Source organism: Glycine max, chromosome 7 (genome assembly GCF_000004515.6).
Source record: "Glycine max cultivar Williams 82 chromosome 7, Glycine_max_v4.0, whole genome shotgun sequence".
Taxonomy (NCBI): domain Eukaryota; kingdom Viridiplantae; phylum Streptophyta; class Magnoliopsida; order Fabales; family Fabaceae; genus Glycine; species Glycine max.
This window is the reverse complement of record NC_038243.2, coordinates 19,067,700-19,088,865: the sequence shown is the minus strand read 5'-3', so window position 1 is coordinate 19,088,865 and position 21,166 is coordinate 19,067,700. Positions and strand designations below refer to the sequence as shown.

General features: G+C 31.1%; 5 protein-coding genes across 6 annotated transcripts; 3 read left to right on the top strand and 2 right to left on the bottom strand.

Moving 5' to 3' along the window:
- Positions 1 to 371: 371 nt before the first annotated feature.
- Positions 372 to 1,381, bottom strand: LOC113002130 (topless-related protein 3-like). The gene is made up of 2 exons (XM_026129087.2): positions 1,260 to 1,381; positions 372 to 1,136 (listed from the first exon to the last, which is right to left on the bottom strand). Exons 1-2 carry the CDS (start codon positions 1,331 to 1,333, stop codon positions 803 to 805), a joined length of 408 nt encoding a protein of 135 aa, XP_025984872.1. The 5' UTR covers positions 1,334 to 1,381; the 3' UTR covers positions 372 to 802.
- Positions 1,382 to 3,875: 2,494 nt separating this feature from the next.
- LOC100306618 (uncharacterized) lies at positions 3,876 to 5,977 on the top strand. 2 transcript variants are annotated; one of them, XM_041016827.1, is made up of 3 exons: positions 3,876 to 4,041; positions 5,142 to 5,342; positions 5,426 to 5,485. In XM_041016827.1, the coding sequence occupies exons 1-3, from the start codon at positions 3,931 to 3,933 to the stop codon at positions 5,477 to 5,479; spliced, it is 366 nt and encodes a 121-aa protein (XP_040872761.1). In that variant the 5' UTR covers positions 3,876 to 3,930; the 3' UTR covers positions 5,480 to 5,485.
- A 2,828-nt stretch (positions 5,978 to 8,805) lies between these two features.
- Positions 8,806 to 9,542, top strand: LOC100799270 (PRA1 family protein B3). Its single transcript, XM_003530261.3, has one exon. The coding sequence runs from the start codon at positions 8,871 to 8,873 to the stop codon at positions 9,540 to 9,542; it is 672 nt and encodes a 223-aa protein (XP_003530309.1). The 5' UTR covers positions 8,806 to 8,870.
- A 2,679-nt stretch (positions 9,543 to 12,221) lies between these two features.
- On the top strand, positions 12,222 to 13,119 carry LOC102669627 (uncharacterized). The gene is made up of 2 exons (XM_006584234.1): positions 12,222 to 12,581; positions 12,661 to 13,119. The coding sequence occupies exons 1-2, from the start codon at positions 12,222 to 12,224 to the stop codon at positions 13,117 to 13,119; spliced, it is 819 nt and encodes a 272-aa protein (XP_006584297.1).
- A 2,523-nt stretch (positions 13,120 to 15,642) lies between these two features.
- Positions 15,643 to 16,550, bottom strand: LOC100798747 (mitochondrial pyruvate carrier 1). The gene is made up of 4 exons (XM_003530260.4): positions 16,455 to 16,550; positions 16,270 to 16,324; positions 16,028 to 16,163; positions 15,643 to 15,682 (listed from the first exon to the last, which is right to left on the bottom strand). The coding sequence occupies exons 1-4, from the start codon at positions 16,548 to 16,550 to the stop codon at positions 15,643 to 15,645; spliced, it is 327 nt and encodes a 108-aa protein (XP_003530308.1).
- Between the last annotated feature and the right edge of the window lie 4,616 nt (positions 16,551 to 21,166).

Sequence of the window (21,166 nt, the reverse complement as noted above, 5' to 3'; positions counted from 1 at the left end):
TAGCAAAGCTAAGATTCACTCAACTCAGTCAAGTTTCATTCATCCAACTAAACTGACAGTGTTACAACACTTAGTTTGTTTTGACTGAGATGATTCTCTAGTGATTCAACTTCTTTAACATGAACATCTTCAAGCTTTATATAGACTTCAAAGCTTTGATCCGTTGAGAGATATCAGTTATCCGTTGTCTAATAACTTGGGCGCTTTACACTAGGCACGTTACTATGCAAAGAAAGAGTGTAGAAACCACAAACATCTTCTACAACAGGGTATGGCATAGTGGAATTAAGATACCAATAGAAGAAATTAGAAAAATAACAAGCCAATCCAACATGCTTGCACAAATATTAATAGAAATGAAACATTAGTTGTAATACTTAAATATAAATTTCTAATTGTTAAGGTATGACTAGTATATCATAGTCATCATGCTAGCATCAAAATCAAGCATTCAGAGTTTACAAGGATAGATTCATACAAGAATTGGAGAAGGCCTGACAGGTGAGCTCTTTTCTACTTTACAGTTGACAGAACTAACATTTACAACAAAAGAGCCAGATGCCTAGATACCATAAACCAAATGGACAGTATAAATATTCATTTTGATCTAAATATCAAAAAACAAGAAAAAGTGAAGAAAATATCACAACCTTGACTACAGCAGATTCAATTGGTGACCTCAATGTTCCAAATCCTGGAGTTTCAACTGTTCTCAAGGATCGAAGACCATTAGCATTAGCAAGAATTTTGAATCCCTTGTCTGCAGTAGTAACAGCAAGAAGATTTCCTTCTTTGTTGAATCTCAAGTGTGAAAGGATCTGAATAGATTCATACAATTATATAAGGAATGTCTTATAAAGTGTGAGCTATATTCCAAAAGACTTAAAAAAGTTAACTCCACCTGAAGTCCACCCTCTGCATCAGTGCTTGTTAAAAGATTAATGTTGTCCATATCCCAAAATTTGATTTGGCCATCTTCACCAGCAGCCAAAAATTGATTTTGGGTTGTGTCAAACTGCACAACACCAGTGGATTTCTTTCTGAACTCATTGTATGTTCTCTTAATGGCTCCTTCACTTTCATTCCATTCAACAAGAAATGACTCTCCGTCTTTACTAGTTCCACAAGAAAACGGTCTATAGAAATAATGGAAGATAAATAGGAAGACATGTTAATACGGTTTTATTTAATACATCTCAAATTCAATTATCCATTGAACATGAAACTTAAATACTTATCCGCACCCAAATCCTTCTTACCTACTTCCATCAGCACTATAAAGCACTGTAGTACACCAATGACTTGGGGCATCATAATCAACCCTAGAACCCATATTATTGTATAACCAGGCTTTAATTTTGCCATCAATGGCAGTTGAAAATATAAACTGCAAAATTACAATGACAACATTTAGTTAGATTAAAGGCAGTGTTTATTAATTACTAGAATAATACAATTATCAATAATATGTACTTGTAACTCATGTAAATACAAGGAACACTCTTGGGCTTTCCTAGAACCAAATAAATAATGAAAAAATTAAAAGCATGGAATGGAAGTTGGCGCTAGAAAGATGGAAAGCAAGATCACAATATGTGGAGAGGCAAGGAAGTAGTTATACCAGTAATATTCTAATGATCACAATAAAAGAGACATGTTTGGTTTTATAGTTCAATAAATTAAAAGAAGAGATCACTCTGCCCATAGGTAAAATTATAGAGGAACAATCCATCATATTATAACTTACAAAATCCAAAGAATAAACTCGAAGAAAACATATCATATAATCTTTCTACTTGAATGCTCTCCTTGTGATGAGGACATACAAAATATACTGCTGCCTCATGCCCCTCAAAGATATCGTTCTTCTCTTATTTTCTTTCTTTTTTTAAAAAAAAAAAAAAGAGAATTCTATGGAGACCTTATCTAAGCAGGCAGCAACAATAAGAAAGTTGATACATATTGTTTTTCTCCAATTCTATGGTGGTTTTAGGAAATGATTCGGAGTGAGCGGAGACGAAGGTGGGATAAGGGATGGTAGGGTTTCGATAATGGAGGGGGTGGGGTTTCATGCTTGGAAGAAATTGAGGTGAAGGAACAGCGCGTTGATGAGAATTTGGCGGAATCAAATCGATGGAGAAGAGAAGAAAAGGGTTTGATGAGATTAAGGGAAGAAGAAGAAGATAGAAACTTGCTTCCATCAAGAACGAAGAGAAGAGAAAGAGGCAAACAGAGGGAAGATGCAGAGAGAGGGAAGCGGAAATGTGGAGGAGAGAGAGAGAAAGTCACAATAAAAGCTAACGTACAACTGTCTCATGATAGAGAAAAAAGAAAAAAAAAAGTGTAACATTCAATAACGACGTTTTTTCAAATAACCCGTCTTTAAATTCATCATTTTAATACGGTTATTTTAAAATCGTTTTTGTTATTAATAAATTTATTACAATTCTGCCCGTAATATTTTTCTAAAATGGTTTTTTTAGTAGTGTTAATTTGTAGGACAAACATGTTATGTACGCTTTCTTGGCTCCAAATCTTAAATAGGTGAAGAAAAAGAGTCAGTCACTTTGCGTCGTCAACTCATGCAACTAATGACTATTTAATTTACTATAATTCGAGTAGAATTTTCGCAAAAATAGAAATAAAAAAATTTACTAGTACTACTTTGTACTAATCCATAGTCAATTCCCATATCTATGTAAAAGAAAAAAAGTCGTTTCCCAATGGAGGAATACTGTTCCTATTAGAAAATTCTGTGAAATGTTTATTTGTTTATATATTTTTTATCCCTGGGTTCAAATTTTGAATCTTTCCAAATTAATTATAATCTTTCTCTAAAAGTTTCAGTAATTTCTAAAGTCAGTTCATATCATAGAAAATAATCTTTGTACCTAAAAGTACATTGTTAAAATAATTAATACAGAGTTTAATTAATTTTGATACACTATTATAAAAACTTTTAGATCATGAATCAATTAGAAATCATTTATAAATAACTTTTAAAGTAATTATTATATAAAATTTAATAATCTTATTACATGTAATAATTCAAAATTAGATGATTTTATATATATGAAAAATACAGTATTCTTACTAAATAAGTAAATTCATGAGCATAAAAAATATTAAAGAGAAAAAATCCTTAATTTTTTAAAAGTAACCGTTACAAAAAGATATTGGTTTGTAAAAAAAATAAAATCGTGTCCAAGTATAAGCCTTTAAAATTATTGAAGGGCAATCAAAGAAAAATCTGCTGAATTTCATGTATACACAATTCCAACACAATTCCCCCGTAATTCAATTCGTAGCACGCTAAAATAAAGGAGTTGGAACTTTAATTGAAATATTAAATATAAGATTTTAAAATTTAAAAGGTGCTTTTTTAATATTGAAATAACCTTTTGATCTCAATAAAATAGAGAATCTTTTAAGTTGTTTAAAGATTTTTGTTTTGATTTTAATTTTTTAAAGAGCTTTTTTCATCTTAAATCTTGCTATTAAATAACAATATTAAATAATGACATAATAAAAATATTAATAATTTATTCACTTGTTACGTAATCAATAATTCTCGTAAGACTTGTTAACGTCACTATTAAATCATCTCTTACATTGTTATATGGTCCATAAGTGAGAATTTTGTTTGCTTGAGAGAAAGGATGCTTCTCAAAAGACTATTCTAGAAGAATGTTACTAACCTTATGGAAAGCCCGTTTTGAAAGAATAAAAAACTAGTATGTTGTGGATTCACGATTTTGAAATGGAGGCATGCTTAAGGAGGTGCAGGAAGTAAAAAATGTTGGTTTATGTTAAGGGCATTTTGGACATTTTAAAACATTTCTTTTCTGGTAGATAAAAAGAGAGTTGAATAATGAAGACAGATTTTTTTAACCTTTCACCTTTGACATTCAACAGTTGCAGAGTGAAACGATGCCGTGCCTCAACCTCTCCACCAACGTTAACCTAGACGGCATCGACACCTCTTCCATTCTCTCCGAAGCCACCTCAACTGTCGCCAGCATCATCGGCAAACCCGAGGCCGTACGTTAACTCTCTTACTCTCACTCCCTCTAACGCTTCCATGACGTCTTTTCATGTGCTTTCGATTTTCTGAAGTTTCCGTTTTCTGGGTTTTCATGCTTTCATTCTCTCTTCCTACTGCAACACTTCACTTTAATTTAATATTTATGCAATTGTTGTTGATTAAATGGATGCAAATTAGTGATTAGTTCAGGGACTCTCCCCTTTTCTTTTGTAGTTTCTCGTGTTTAGGGTTCTTGTTAATTCTTCATTTCTGGTTATATGGGTATAGTAGTGATAAAAAAATTGTTTTGAGAATCGGGTTGGATTGTGAATTGAGACTTCAATTTTACTTTGCTGGGTGAAAGTCTTTTTGGTATCTATGAATGAAGTGGAAATGAAAATGGTTTTCTCTGTTATTTTGTTTGAAGCATAAAAGGATAGGTAACCCTTGGACGGTCTGCCTATGGCACATTTGATCCCGTATTGATATGTTGTGTAATTTTCTCTGTTTTGACCTTGTGATAACTTGGTATAGTTTCTTTTCAATTGAATTGAAATGAATTGGTGGTTCTAGCGTTGTATATACATGTATGTATGTATGCATGTATGTATGATATTACGAAGTAGTAGAAAATAGATAATAACATATTATGTTGTTAGTTCTGCATGTAGCATATGTGTGTTGTGATTGATTGTAATGTTGCTGTAGTCTATAATGTGTCATGTTAAGCTTTCTCATTTCTGTGTTGAACATGATTCAGTAACATCTGCTGACATACTCTTTTGGTTTACCTTTATGTTTGCAATATAAATTTGTTATATTTTGTGATTTCAATCCTGTATTTGTTAAACTGCTAGTTTAAAACCACTAGCTTCTTGAATGGATTTTTAGGATGCTATTTGAGAGATGCTGCTACCATGGATGGAGTTGTAGTCAATAGATACATAACATGGGCTTTTTGTGGTTTAATTTAATCTATTAAAATTAAGTTTGATATTTTCTTCTTGTTTTTTTCCTACTCTATTCCCCTTGCTTTGCTATGAAATTTTCTTCTTGTTATTTATTTGGGTTGTCTTTAAGCCTTTTGATTATGCATTTTTTTTTATTGATTTTGCAGTATGTGATGATTGTATTGAAAGGATCAGTGCCTATATCTCATGGTGGGAGTGAGCAGCCAGCAGCTTATGGTGAATTGGTGTCCATTGGTGGTCTTAGCCCTGACGTGAACAAGAAACTCAGTGCTGGCATTGCTTCAATTCTCGAAAACAAGTTGTCTGTGCCGAAGTCCCGATTCTACTTGAAGTTTTATGACACTAAGGCAAGTATCTAGACTTGAGAGTTCTTCATAAAAGAAGGGTCCTTACCTTGCATCCTCTTATTCCATTCTTCCTTTTTGTTTAGGCCCATCAGAGTCAAGAATATGCACAATGTTTGCATGCTTTACACCAGCACTAGGTCATGTAAATAAATCCTCACTATTCTAGACTTCATAGTAGCCACTATAAGCTACAATCCAACCAAATTTCTTTTTGATGCTAACTACCAAATTTTTTCTATGCAAATTGGTCACAAATTCTTTGCTTATACTGAAATATTGATAGTGCTTTGTTTGTTCTGCAGGGTTCCAATTTTGGATGGAATGGATCTACATTCTGAATTCCGAGTTATCTTGGTAACGATGCCATGGATGTCGGATGAACTCGTGATTCTGTTTTAGAACTTTTTTTATCTGTAAAAAGTACTCTGAATTTCATATACCCCCTTTGAGGACATTATGCCATGGTAATTGGATTATGTTCAAGGACAACTGGGGGTCCTATATGTATAAGATGCAATCACTGGACAAACATTATCTGGTGACCTTAAGATGAGCGTCTTTTTAGTGGTGAATTAGAATTATGCATGGTTAAACTTGAGACTTTGGTGATACATGACGGATCCTTTTGCTATTATTACGGTATTATTTTGTAGTTCCAAGAATAGATTAATGGTTGCTTTTAAATTTCTAATCAGTTGATTTTATTTTATACGAATTAGCTTAACTAAAGAAATTTGTCCCTTTGAACTTTAAATAGCACAATTAGCTTAAAGTATCCTTAATTTTTAGGAATCTCTATCGTTTAATTTCAGGAGTCGTTAATAAGATATGATACCAGACTAGGATAGGATAAGAGATTAATAAGTGTTAATTACATTCAATGTTTAATGTAATAAGTTAACGATGGAATGCATTTTAAAATATGTTCAAATGACTTTACATAATTTTTTAAAACAACTTTAAAATTAATGTGGAAATTATGAAAATTATTTAAAAAATTATAATTTTAACTAAATTATACAAAGATGTTACTTTTCTTAAAATTATATTCAATTTTTAATAATTATTTAATTTGTATCAAAATTATTATATATACAAGGGAATCAGTGTAGAATGTATATTGGTAAATAAATTGGGACGGGTGATAGATAAGTAATTGTTTTTACAAAAAGGCTTGCCAAAAGGATTACATACAGGACTGTGTGGTGGTTGTTGGAGAAAGAAATGTGAGTTGATCATAATTAAGCAACGGTGAACGGTGAACTGAAGATTCCGGTCATCACCCTTTCAACTAATGTTAGCCTTAATGGTTTAGACATCTCTTCGATACTCTCCCAAGTCATCTCCACCGTCGCCACCCTTACGCGCACACATGAGTCTTTATGAATACTTTCCCCTGTAAATTTATCATTAAAGGATCTAAACGATCAACAGAAACTAAAAGAGACATGACCAACCTCCAGTCATTGTTGCTGTTGTTCTGAACATTCGTGGGGGCAGCGGTTTTGTTCCACGGCAACTTCGTAACTGATTGTGATTTCATACCCTTGTTCACTCGTATTCGATGGTGTTAGTATATGAAAGAAAAAGCGGATTTAGAAACCTATCAGAGCAGCGGCACACACTTTATATAGAACTCGATCTGGCCATCAAAAAACTAAGTGTGCAACAGGATATGGGAGATGAACGTGGGATAATGATTACAACAGAATATGGAACACATCAAAAACAGTTTTTTCCACATGATAACAAAGTATCCTAACTAAATATTCAGATAACAAACCGCATATGCTTGTACATGAAGACATGCGGTACTTACATGAAAAAAACTAACATCCCGCTCTTTCTATGATATGTATATATGACCATGATTAATTAATTTTCCACCTTGGATATTGATTTATAGCGTTGATGTGTTTTATATATAGAATTAAGTTAAAAATCAATTCATGAAAATTATTTCACCCCATCCTTGTCTTTTCCTTGTCATAACTGTATTTCTTTGTAGTTAAGGGGAAATCATTTAGTTGGTAGTGGTCACAGCCAGTTTAAGATCTTGTGCATGTTCAATTGCATGACCATTATAGACTTCTAAGGTTAGAGAAACAATATTTTCTCGTGGGACTTTAGCCAAAAGGGAAGGAAAGAAGAAAAAACAACCTAGACAAGATTTCATTTTTCCTCGACACAGTTTACTTTTTACGGTTTTTTTATTCGTAACAAATATTACGAGACTTATTTCATCTGATGCATGAGTTGTTATAAAAACATAATATCTATCTTCGAATAAAAAAATCTACAACAAATTGCATCTGATGCATGAGTGCTAAAATTGCCTGCGTTCTTGCAACCAAGTTGTCGGTGCCCAAGTCACGGTTCTTCTTAAAATTCTATAACACAGAGGCAAGTTATCTAAATACTAATTAATTCTTTAAATTGTTTTACTTTTTAGATACAGTAGAACATTCACTTATTCTCCATGAGAGTACAGAGTTCATTAGCTTTAGCTTAATTTACAATTAATTGACTTTTTTTCTCTCTCTCTTTTGATGATATATTTGTGCTTTATTTGTTTTCTTGTGCAGGGCTATAATTGTGCATTGAACGGGACTATCATGGTATTCGAGTCCAAATGAAGGAAAAGAAAAACATGTTACTTTATTCTTTATTAGTAAATTAGTTAATTCTATATGTAAAATATCTTATCTAGGATTTAAATCTACGTATACCGATAATTTTGTAACCAAAAAATCTACCAATAATTTGTATTTATTTTTTGTGAGCTAGAGTCAAGTATTGTGATGTATGTAATCTCATATTTCTATGCTATTAGGAAGTGCATGTTGACGCTTGACACGAGAATACACTCAAATACCACGCATGGTATTAGAATCAATAACCTGCTTATTAGTTCATATAACATCAACCATTTCATCCTAATTACACGTTTTCTTGTATGCAATATTATTCATTTTATTACATTCATCTTATAATTAAATACTTAAAATAATATACATGCAGTTCAACTTATTCGATCAATTCAGGAAGATACTGACTACATCCCGATTGAACCCGGACCAACTTCAATAACATTGAGAGGATCACGGGAAGATTTGTAACAAGCTGTCCAATGGCCAAAGAAAAGAACACTTAGAGAGAAAAGTCTGCTCCAAGTAGAAAACGTTGCATTTCATGGTTTAAAAAAGCTGTGGTTGAATAGAGAAATTACGATCAGCCATCAATTTCTTAGAATTCTTTCATACAAGTAAGTGTATTATTGTAAGATTACAATTATAATTAGGTTAAATATAAACCTTTTTTGAGTATTTTATAGTAATAGCTCTAGAATAGACATGAAGAAAGCCAAATTAGAATAGCCAAAAAAAAGAAGCAAATCTAATAATCTATATTCTATTTCTTTTCCTTCTTCCATCCTTTCATAGTTGCATTTAATTTCCTTCAACCAAATTGAGAAACCCATCAAAACCTTCTCCATTCTCTCACTTATTTTTCAATAACAACAACAACATGGCTTCTCCCTCTCCCAATCCCTCCCCACAACAACAAGTAAAAGTTCTCCCAGTCTCAAACCCTAATCAAATTACCACCGAAACGCAACAACCGCAATCCGCATTCCGCTTCCTCCTCTCACTAGCCTCGGATTCCCTCCGGCAGAGGCTCTCGAACCGGCGGCCGTGGCCGGAAGTCCTGGACCGCAGCGCCATCTCGAAGCCCTTATCGTTCTCCGAAGCCACGGTCCGCATCCGCCACAACATCTCCTACTTCCGCATCAACTACTACATCGTTGTCACGCTCATCCTCGCTGTGTCCCTCCTCACTAGCCCCTTCTCCCTCGTCCTTCTCCTCGCCCTCCTCGCCTCCTGGCTCTTCCTCTACCTCCTCCGCCCCAACGACCGCCCCCTCCAGCTCCTCGGCCGCACCTTCTCCGACTTCGAGACGCTCTCCCTCCTCCTAGCCACCACCTTCATCTTTTTGTTCCTCTCCCCTCTTGGCTCCCTCCTCGTCTCCGCCTTCACAGTCTCCGTCGCCCTCGTCGCCGCGCACGCCGCCCTCAGGGTCCCCGAGGACCTCTTCCTCGACGAGGGCGACACGTCCCAGCCCGCCGGGTTCCTGTCCATCCTCCGCGCCGCTGTCGCCGTCCCTCCTCCCGCCGCACCGCCCATCCCCGCCCACGGCTGATTCAAGCTTCTCTTTTAAGCTGAACCGCTTCTTCTTGTATCATGAAAGTTTTCTTCTTCTTTTTGTTATTTAAGGTTTTCCTTTGTTAACCTGCATGATTGACAAGTTGTTTTATACGTGGGCTGCATGTTAGGAATTTGTATACGTTTTGTTCTTTTATTTTGGAGGGAAACTTACCTTTTTCTTTTTCAGACAGATCTGTTACTTATATTTACTTAACAGATTTGATTTGATTTTATTTATTCTGTAATCTCATATATTAAGGAAGGAATGTCTCTAGTAGTCTTTGTTTGATTAATTTTGTGTTTGGGGGAGTTTCTTAGATATAATTTTTCAATGAGTTTGAATTGGATGTTCAAATTTTCAAAACTATTCAAAATAATTAAAAATAAAAAATCTCTTAAAAATTGAAAATCAAATCAAACCCACGATTTGTAGATTTATTTGATTAATTTTGTGTCCAAACCTACCAGTATGATTAGATTATAGCTTGTGTTTCTAAAATCATATGAAATCAGAACATTTATATATTACTTTAGTTTTAGTGTTATATATTCTACGAGTATACAACTTCAATTTTACAATGTTTTATAATATTATATTAAAGGACTTATGGAATGTTTGGTTGATTTATACTTATGTGTATGTGAGATTAAAATTTTAAAAATTAATATAAATCTCACATTTCTATACATTATTATAATTTAAATATTTCACATCTTCTCATCTCAATTCACTTTTACACTTTTTTTTATTCTTTTAAATTAAACACATCTTTAGGCACTCACGAATACAATAATTTTTATTATTAGGGACGAAATTTAATTTATAATATTTCTAAAAAAATATGATAAATTTTTACAAAATACATGACAAAAGAATAATTCAAAAATAAATATATAATACATTTTATTTTGTTGATAAAATAATATCAATTTGTCCTCTCTTTTTTATTTCTTATATTTTTTATATATTTAAAAAAATCATCTTATTGAAATAATACTTATTTTTTTTATAGGGACAAGTGTTTTTTTATTCCACATACAAGTAAAAAAAAAAACAACTAGCGGTAGCAATCACTACAATAGGTGGATCGGTCCCTACCTTTAGACATCTCAATTTAATTCACTTTCATACTATTGTTTTGTTTGTTTTAAAGAAGAGGAATAATATACTTCTTACACTTTATTTTAAATTTTTTTAAAATTATTCATTTCTTTCTTTTAAACCAAACACATCATTTTGACCATACATTTGAATTTCTGCCTCTGAGGGGTATTATTATAGTTGGTGTATTAGTGAATTGCTTACACGTGAGAACCTGGCCCATAAGGCTCGTCCAATGAGGATCAAAGGACGAAGTAGCTTAGAGAAAAAAGATATCACTAGCCAAAATTGTGTGGAGCAACACTGCGGGAGATCTACATGGGAGCTTGAAAGCAAGATTGCTATATTTTTTATCATCAAATTGATTGCGCGGGACATGATTGCCAATTATTACCATTGTGTATGTTTGAGAATAGCCGTGTCCTCATATCATCTAGTGCAAGCAATTTTATACAATGGGGGAGATAATACAGTGGAGACACGTGAAATTAATTTCCAGCAACGTATGTTGGATCTATGCTACGGATTACGTTCAATTTCTTGTGCTAGTTATAATATATATTTCTTTTTTCGATAAAAAAAAAAACGGATTACGTTCAAAGCTTGGTTTCGCCCAGAAATTATTAGGTATTCTATCACTATTCGTTGTTTTTGAATCACACTTGTTATTTTAAATCCTTTTTTATTTTAGGGTAAATTAAATTTTCGATCCCTATAATTTTTAATCCACCATTTTAAACTTTTATTTTTTTTCTCAAAATTTTGATTTTTCATTTAAAAGAATCACAATTTTGATCTAATCATTAATTTTATATTATTTTAAATTATTTTGATCCAATTGAATCTTAAACTTAACATATTTATTTAAGATATAATAAAAAATTTATATACAAAATTAAAGATTAGACTAAAATTATATATTTTTTAAAATAAGAAACCAAAATCGTGGAAAAAAAACAAAAAACAACCATAATCTTGAATTAAGAATTATTGGTGGACTAAAATTATAATTTAATTTTTGTTTTATGCATTGATTAATAAATGACAATAGAATTTGTGGATGATTTTGTAGTGCCCAAGTTTTGTATCCGATAGTGGTTTGATCATTATTTGTTAAAGATATAATTTTGTAATTGCATAATATTTTATTTTTCAACTTATAAAATAGAATTTAGTAAATAAGTTGGTTTCTTATATTTTAGGAGCAAGTCAGTTTTAATGAATTAGCCTAGTCAATAGTTTTATTAATATTCTGTTTTGATGAAATCTTATTATCTGATTAGTTTATCTTTTGTTATTTATTATATTGTTGTTGAGAACAATTTGATTTAAAATAAAATCATTTTATTTCCTCCACATACTTATTATCTTTCTACTCCCCTTTGTTTATTATAATTTTCTGCCACAAAACTTACAATTGGTATCAAGAGCCTTTTTCTTAGAGGGACCTGTGAGTGAACCAGTACAACCCACACAAAAAAAGCCTATAAACTTTGCTTCAATTCATCAAATAGATGGATTTTGAAACTCCTTGTGTTTGATGGTGATAACTATCACATCTGGGCAGCAATAATGGAGACTCATTTGGAGGCAAATGATCTCTGGAAAACTGTTGAGGAAGACTATGAAGTTTTTCCTTTACCAGCCAATCCAACTATGGCTCAAATTAAAAATCAAAAGGAGAGGAAAGCTAGAAAGTCAAAGGCGAAGGCTACCTTGTTTGCTGCTGTTTCACAGGACATTTTCACCAGAATCATGACAATCAAATCAGCATTTGAAGACTGGAATTTCCTCAAGGATGAATATGAAGGAGATGAAAGGATCAAGGGAATGCAAGCCATGAATCTGATTAGAGAATTTGAAATGCAAAAAATGAAGGAGTATAAAACAATCAAGGAGTATGCAAACAAACTTCTTAGCATTGCTAACAAGGTGAGGTTGCTAGGCTCTGAATTTTTTGATTCAAGAATAGTTCATAAAATACTGGTGATTGCCCTTGAAAAATTTGAAGCTTCTATTGCTTCATTGGAAAATACTAATTAAGGATCTGTCAAAGATTACATTGGCAAAACTTGTAAGTGCTATGCAGTCCCAAGAGCAGCGGAGGTTGATGAGACAAGATGGTGCAGTTGAAGGTGCTTTACCAGCCAAGCACCATCATGCTGAATCCAGTAGAAAGAAATATGTCAAGAAGAACCAGCCAACAAGCAGTGAAAATAGTGCAAACAACCAAAACAAAGGTAAGGGTAAAAAGAAAAATTATCCACCTTGTCAACATTGCGGAAAATTGGGTCACCCACCATACAAATGTTGGAAAAGACCAGACGCAAAGTGTAGCAAGTGCAATCGGCTTGGACACGAAGCTATAATTTGTAGAAGCAAAGTTCAGCAGCATGAAGCCGATGCCCAAGTTGTTGCAAGAGGAAGAAGATTATATTTTTACTGCAACGTGTTATTCGATGAGGAGTAGTTCTGAATGTTGGTTGATTGATAGTGATTGTACGAACCACATGACATATGATAAGGCTCTATTCAAGGATTTGAAGCCAACTAATGTCTCAAAGGTCAGAATTGAGAATGGTGGCTATATTTCTGCAAAAGAAAAAGGAACCGTTGCAATTTCAACGTGTTCATGTACCAAATTAATATCAAATATTCTTTATGTATCTGATATTGACCAAAACTTGCTAAGTGTAGGTCAGTTGATTAAAAAGGGATTTAAAGTGTCCTTTGAACATCAACACTGCCTTATCTATGACATTGTTGGCCGAGAAGTTCTAAGGGTTAAAATGAGAGGTAAAAGCTTCTCATTTGATCCAACAGAGGAGAAGCATGCAACCTATTTCACTCAAGTCACACCCACGAAACTCTAGCACAAAAAACTTGGTTATTGTCATCTTGAAAGAATGCTAAACATGAAAAAAAAGGAACATGTCAAAAAGACCTCAAAGAACACCATTACTACAAGTATTTGTGAAATTCAAGAAAATGGTGGAAACTCAAAGTGGTTGCAAGATTCGATGTCTAAGATCTAACAATGGGAAAAAATATATATCAACAAAATTTAAATCAAATTGTTGGAATTGAACATCAACTCACAACCCCCTACACTCTAGAGCAAAATGGGGTTAGTAAAAGAAGAAACAGATCGGTGATGGAGATGGCTAGATGCATGTTGCATGAGAAGGAGTTGCCTAAAACATTTTGGGCGGAGCCAGCTAACACGACAGTTTTTCTGCAAAATCGTCTTCCAACTAAAATCTTGAAGTATAAAACTCCATTTGAGGCCCGGTATGGCTATAAGCCTTCATTAACTTTTCTTAAAGTGTTAATCTGTCAAAGGAAATATGCAAAAGAAATTTTGAAGAAGTTTCAAATGGAGGAATGCAAATCTGTTAGCACACCAATAAATCAAAAGGAGAAGTTCAATGAGGAAGATGATGCTGATGAAATTGATGAATGATATTATAGGAGCTTGATTAGATGTCTAACGTATCTCACTGCAACAAGGTCATACATTCTATTTGCTCATAAAAACAAAACTGGAATTTTTGTTGATAACCAAGTAGTCATTGCTATTACAAACAATCTAGTGAGAAGGAGTGTTAAAGACATACTTTTATAACTGCATAATATTTTATTTTTTCAGTTTATAAAATAAGATTTAGTAAATAAGTTGGTTTCCTATATTTTAGGAGCAAGTCAGTTTTAATGGATTAGCGTAATCAATAGTTTTAATATTCTGTTTTGATGAAATCTTGTTATCTGATTAGTTTATCTTTTGTTATTTATTGTATTGCTATTTAGAACAATTTGATTCAGAATAAAATCATTCTATTTCCTCCACATACATATTTTCACTCTACTCCCCTTTGTTTATTATAATTTTCTGCCACAAAACTTACATTATTACATGAATTTTTAAATTTTGTTACTAACTTTAACTATCAATAGAATTGGTAGCTAATTCTAAAATAATTAACTTGATCGTATTGATTATGTGTTAATTATCATTTGTTAATTGTTAAACCTCTGACAACATAATATATATGGATTCAACCGTCAAAAACTTATAACAGTAATTGAACTATAATCTTGTTGGTATATATGCATTACTTATTAGATCGATTGTATATAGTTTAAACCTTGTTTTATATGCATATGCATACATTATTTAAATAACTCTGCTTTAATCAGTTGTAGATTTGGAGGAGAAAAATAGGTATTGATACGCCTAATTTTCGATTTTTAATATGTTAACATTGCAAATAAGGATAAACCAGAAGAGTAACATTTTTATAATTGATGATGATTAGTTTGGTTGCTAACTGTGTTTTTGTCTGTTGTAAAACCTATTGCAATAGAAGCCTTTGTTACTGTAACTTCGATACTTGATGAGAATTAAGTCTGCAAGTTGGCATCAATTCAAGCTTGTTATGTCTAAAAAGAATACAAACTTGTTATATTGGTGAATGGTGATTCACAAGTAATTAACAAGCAGTTGCAAAGCCCGTTTAGAAATTGGCTCCAATATATACCAAAATGCCATCTTATCTAGCTAGTGAGATAATAATATTACTAAATTACAGCCAAGAGTAAAGATCCAATAACTATTTTTCAGTCTGATGATTGATATTCATAATTGCAATAAAGGCTCGTATAGGTAGTAAAATGTGTACATTACTATAAGCTGAACAGAGTTCTTTGTTCTTTTTGTGAAGTCCTTTTTTTCTAGCCACCATTTAATGAATTTTTTCCCTCAATTTCTCCATGATTTTTCTCAAATAAATACAAGTTACAACTAATGCCATTGCAGGTCTGAGAGCTGAGAAACTTTTTTTAATCAATACAAAATAAGCAATAAACAAATAGGAAAACAATATTCCATGAATTTTGGTTATAAGAAACAAATTCATCATCTACATGAATAATCAATTTAATGCAAATTGTGATATTTGGAGCCCCATGAAAAAGAAGCAAATTCAGCATCAAGTTACTTGGACGAAGCTCCTTCCTTCTTCACAGAAAGGTACCTATTCAAAACAAAAAAACAAAATCCATCAATTCATGCTTACTGCTTAGACATGAAAAGCAGAATTCATAGTGTAGCAATTGAAAGAAACGTGCAAATTGGAGAAGAGGAATGCTCGCGGCACTCCGCATGATATTCTCCCTCAAAGACTCTCTATATGATTGTTAGAATAGCTCTTGCTTCTCATTTAAATGAGAAGCCAAAGTTACCAAAATTAATGATTTTTAATAAGTTTTAACCCATCATAAAAAGTCTTTAAAAAATAGTGTTGCTAGCATTTCTCACAAGGAGAATAAGAGTATACGAAGTTCAGTTTTAATTAATCAAATGCTAATTAGTTGCATACCCATTCCCCTTTGCCCAACGGGTGAGTTGGCGTATTTGTACGGCCTCGTTGGATGCATGGCAAGCAAGAAGCAGATAGTTTCGCGGTTGAACCATCCATGCAAATCTCATGAACAATGCTGAATAGACGCACATAACTGCAGAACCAACATAAAGACAAGATATGCATGAAAACAATGTATGCTATTGCTAAGAACAATAGAGCATTCCAAGTTCCCTTTAGAACAGATAGATTTTTTCAACCTGCTGTCATGTTGCCAGAGATCATTTCTGGAGGTTTTTTCATGTCTATCAAACCCTGAAAGAAAATACAATAACACATGACACAATTTAATTATATGAGAGCAGAATAGCATGTATCATATATATGCAAATTAATGCTTGAAGAACTATATATTATAAGAGGGAATAAAAGGAATGTAACTTACGGCAGCAACAAATCCCCAATTGGCAATAGGTCCCCAGAAATGTGTTGTTTTTGGACCAACAGGACTGTTCAAGAATGCTCGGAAATTAGAAGCCATATGTTGATAGTGTTGCTTAAGCAGTTCTGATAGTCAACATAAAACACAAGTTAGATGGTTGAATATTTCTCTAATATTCATTATATTGGGAGGATCTCCTTTTTTTTTAATATAGAAAATAGCATATGTACTTGTTTGCTGAGAATCTCTCTTTTATATTGTCAATCACAAATACTAAATTTATTAACTTTGATAATAACTATAGTAAAAAAAATTAATTGGTTGACACTATAAAATCTTTTACACGGATAATACATTCCTATTAAACTCCCTTTTTTTTTTTTACCTATTTTAGAAAACTTCAAAGTTCAAATGATGTTATACAATCAGAAAGCAAACAGTTCTCGTATGAGGGCAAGGACAACCATAGACAATGATATCATTTTAATGATTTTTTTCCCAGAAGGGAAGTAACCATGACTTCACATTCCAATTAATTCATCTTCAGAGCTTCTTTGATTTGTCACTGATTTCAAGCAATTCTAAGTAACAGTAGCACCCATAAACAAGTGCCGCATGTAATGTAAAATAAACACACTTTTAAAGTAGAGAAAATAGGTTAAAACATTCTATCACCAAATTTGTAGAGAAAATAGGTTAAAATATTCTATGATCAAATTTGTTGATTTTTATGATAATTACTCCTAAAATTATCAACAATGATTTGTGATTAAATATTAATATAAAATTATTTTATATTATTCATACATAATTATTAAACTTTTTAAAGTATCTAATAAATTGACAAATCAAATGTATTATGCATGACAAAAAAAAAATTATTCATAGACAAAGCTTGATGAATGCGCATTAATATTTTCAAATCAAACTCGTAGCATCACTAATTGACCTAGCAGGGAAGTCAAACTATCAAAATAGCCAAAAACAAAAGAAAAACTTCGATCGCCTGCTCTGACCATTTAACTTCATCCATATTACATCGGGTTTACACCTGCATACTCCTGCGACTGTGTACGTTATCACAACACTCGCACGTCACGCATTCACATTTGACATGTCACAAATTAAGAACATATGTTTTTAATCCATGACAGAGAGAAAGTCTTAGCATAAACACCAAGTAGCAAAAACAAGTCTTAGTTAAATGATACATACATAAATAAGTTAAGTATATATATTAAAAAGAAGCATCAAAACCAAATAGAAACAAGCACAGCGTTCACAACCACACCTATTGTGCTGATGAAAACAATTATGTGATGTAACAAGAACATAGAAGACAGGGAATTCACCTTATGATTAAGGTTGGAACTAGAGAGAATGGAAAAGGACAAAAAGAGAAAAGTTTTGAGAGACATAGTTGATGATTGATAATAAAATGGGAGATGCATGCATGTGGTGATGTGGACCCAGTCAACTAATTGGTTTTTTTGTTGAATGGTGAGGAAAGTTAGTAGGAGTAAGAAAGCGTGTTGTACCGTAGGAGAACAAGGTTCACTAATCACCATTAATCAACATGATGGTCTTTAGCTTTGAGGGCTAAAAATTTGGACTGCTAGATTGAAAAATAATAATAAATAATATATCCTATTATAATAAAATTTATAGCCTAATAATTCAAATTAATAATAATAATTTCTTAAAAAAATATTGAAATTTTTTCCATAAAATTAAAAAAATATGGAAATCAAATTTGAACCTGAATTCTCATTAAACCCCTCCACTAAGATCGACCCTAATAATAAATTTGTTTAGAATATTTTAGCATGACATGTTATTGTAAACTTTTTAAATTTTAAAGTTTAAATATATTTGATTGTTGGAAATAAATTTGTATCTCCACAATTCAAGTTGTTATGTAATCAATTTTAGTTTTAATAATAAAGTATCATTTTATTTTCATTGTCATATTTCACTATTTGATTAAATAGTTTTGATAATGTCTTTGATTAAAATTAAAATCTTATTATCATAATGAAGATTATAATAATGAGAAACAAGTTCTTTTTTAACTTTAAATTAAATTGTTCTTGATCATAAGATTATTGTAAATAGGACATCAATAATCTTGATAGATTAATATATATGTGATAGTATTTATTGAATAAATATTAATATATCTCATTTATTAATTTACATATATAGATGAGTCACATGTGAATGTAATCATTGAGCTGATTCAATTAATAGAAAATTTTTAAGAAGAAGTTTAATTAATAGTTTTCTTTTACCTAAGATTGTCATGATAATTAATAGGTTATTTGTTATGTTTTAATTTTGAACATCTAATGTTTTAGAGCACTTTTTGAATGAATATTGCATATGGTTAAATATATGTTGAATTAATAATTAATTAAGAAGAAATTCATCAACTCTTAGAAATGAGTTTGAGCTTTAAGAATAAAATTATATCTTGACCAGAAAAATTAAATGAAAGAAGAAATAAATTTCTTAGGTCATTATAAGTTAACTCAATAGAGTTTAATATTAATATCATACTATAGGGTTAACTTAGAGATGTAAAGATGGAATAAATTATTATAAATTTTTTCTAATGGTTCTTGAAAATAAAATGTTATTTCATGTTATCCAGATGTTAAGAAATATTATTAGATGTCGACCTTGATTAATATATTAATTTAATTGATATGCTAACTATTTAATATTGAACCTACAGAATCACACACACGAGTGTTTTAATCTATGTTAAAGAAATTATTTTAATATTTGATGATTAATTAAATTAAAAAATTTAATATGATGAAATAATTAATTAATTTTTTGAGTGGAATACTATTATATTTTTTTGTTAACGCTGAGAATATAAATAATATAAGTAATTTAAAATATTTAATGAAAAAAGGAAACAAAATGGGGATCTCCTGTTTGAAATTAGATTTGAAAAAATTATTACATACAAGTTGAAATTCATCAATTATTATTTTACTTCTATTCTCTCATCTCATTCTCAGACCATCAATTCTAGTATTAATATTTCATCTGTCAAATTGTTGACAAATAGTTTAAGTGTAAATACATATAAAGTTTTCACACAGTTTTCATACTTATAAGAGCTCATCAAACTTTATCAACATATACAAATTATATGTGTTTTGATCACCCCCTTTTTTTTTCTTTCAGGAACAATATTATCATCATCAGTAGAATATCTGTGTGCTGTGATCTAAAACAACATTATTTGAATGGATTAGGGTACTTTACGCCGTACAATGCATGGGCCCGCTGTTCAATTTTCATAAAAAGCTGTAATTTGATTTGTACTGATTTTACAACGCACCTTTGATGACAAGTAAAGTGTAGGAATCCAATTCCTTCTTAAAATGATATCATTCATGTAAATGGTGGGATTTGGGCTAAAATGATGTATTTTAAAAAGACTACTGCTAATTTATTAATAATATTCTCAATTAAAATTGTTGGCTGCGTACGTTATTCTTTTAACAGATATTTGAAAAAAAATCTATTATAATTTTGCGTCTTAATTATTTGTGTCCCAGACGTGAAATGTAATATTCTTAGCTAAATTTAAAATTATAATTTTTAGACATAATTCTAATTTTGCAATCATATTTAACTCACTCTTTTATTTTGTTTTCGACTCTCCACTAACTATCGCCACTTAGCAAAGACAATTAATTTTGCCTTTAAAAAATGCTAAAATGAAACAAAACAGAATTGTTAGTGATTAGAATAGACAAAAAGAATCAAGAAAACCAAACCAAAACAAAACAAAACAGTAATTCATTGTATGCAACAACATAAATTCTTAACACATAAAGGTGATCATGAATTTGGGTAACTTGGGTTCATTCATTGAACTCAAGCTAAATATATTGGATTAGGTTGGATTAATGAATTAAATAGGTTTAAAAATAGATAAACTCAAAGTACCTAGGTTACGCATCGAGTTTAAATTTTTTTCACTCTACCTAATCCAACCATATCAAAATATTTAATTACTTTTTAATCTTTATTTTATTTATTCATTTTTAAGTTCAACTTAAAATAACAAAATATCTATTCTTTTTCATAATTTTTAAAATTTCAATTTTTTTTTTATCTTTTTAGTGTACTTGTTTCAATTTTTATTTTATATTCTTCAAATATCTAACAGGATGACCTGGCAATGACATAGATCTGCAGGTTGAGTTAATTATTAATTAATGACCTATAAAATAAACATATTGATCTGACTACCTTTTTTGTACTATGAAAATCAAACTCGATCCAATTCGTACTAATCTCTAATAAAGGAAAATAAATAAATAACGAGATACTAATAATACATTATCTAATATCACATTCAAAATACTTTCTTATTTTTTAATAGGTAAAATTTATTAAAATTATAAATTCAAAATAGGAATTCATTAAATAAATGATGAGACATAACAAAAATATATAAATTTTAATAAATTTCAATCGATAATAAAAAATAAATTTTTTTAAAAAATTGTCTTAGAATATGTTATTAGCATTACTCATAAATAAATAAATTCATAAAAGAAGATAAACACATTATTGGGGTTAGAAAAAGAAATAAAATAAAACAGAGATAGGTAATAGATAATTCACAATTGAAGTGTTGCAAGAACCAATACCAAATAGAAAAGGAGCCCTTCGTGGTGAAGAAA

What these genes read in the sequence shown, in the direction of transcription:
- LOC113002130 (XM_026129087.2), bottom strand. Translation starts at nt 1,333, where the DNA reads ATGGGTTCTAGGGTTGATTATGATGCCCCAAGTCATTGGTGTACTACA. An exon ending in TATAGTGCTGATGGAAGTAG is followed by an intron (nt 1,137 to 1,259) that starts GTAAGAAGGATT and finishes TTATTTCTATAG; the next exon opens with ACCGTTTTCTTGTGGAACTA.
- LOC100306618 (XM_041016827.1), top strand. Translation starts at nt 3,931, where the DNA reads ATGCCGTGCCTCAACCTCTCCACCAACGTTAACCTAGACGGCATCGAC. An exon ending in TCATCGGCAAACCCGAGGCC is followed by an intron (nt 4,042 to 5,141) that starts GTACGTTAACTC and finishes TTGATTTTGCAG; the next exon opens with TATGTGATGATTGTATTGAA. An exon ending in TGAAGTTTTATGACACTAAG is followed by an intron (nt 5,343 to 5,425) that starts GCAAGTATCTAG and finishes CTTTTTGTTTAG; the next exon opens with GCCCATCAGAGTCAAGAATA.
- LOC100799270 (XM_003530261.3), top strand. Translation starts at nt 8,871, where the DNA reads ATGGCTTCTCCCTCTCCCAATCCCTCCCCACAACAACAAGTAAAAGTT.
- LOC102669627 (XM_006584234.1), top strand. Translation starts at nt 12,222, where the DNA reads ATGGAGACTCATTTGGAGGCAAATGATCTCTGGAAAACTGTTGAGGAA. An exon ending in TTCTTAGCATTGCTAACAAG is followed by an intron (nt 12,582 to 12,660) that starts GTGAGGTTGCTA and finishes AAAAATTTGAAG; the next exon opens with CTTCTATTGCTTCATTGGAA.
- LOC100798747 (XM_003530260.4), bottom strand. Translation starts at nt 16,550, where the DNA reads ATGGCTTCTAATTTCCGAGCATTCTTGAACAGTCCTGTTGGTCCAAAA. An exon ending in ATTGGGGATTTGTTGCTGCC is followed by an intron (nt 16,325 to 16,454) that starts GTAAGTTACATT and finishes ATTTTCTTTCAG; the next exon opens with GGTTTGATAGACATGAAAAA. An exon ending in CTCTGGCAACATGACAGCAG is followed by an intron (nt 16,164 to 16,269) that starts GTTGAAAAAATC and finishes TTGGTTCTGCAG; the next exon opens with TTATGTGCGTCTATTCAGCA.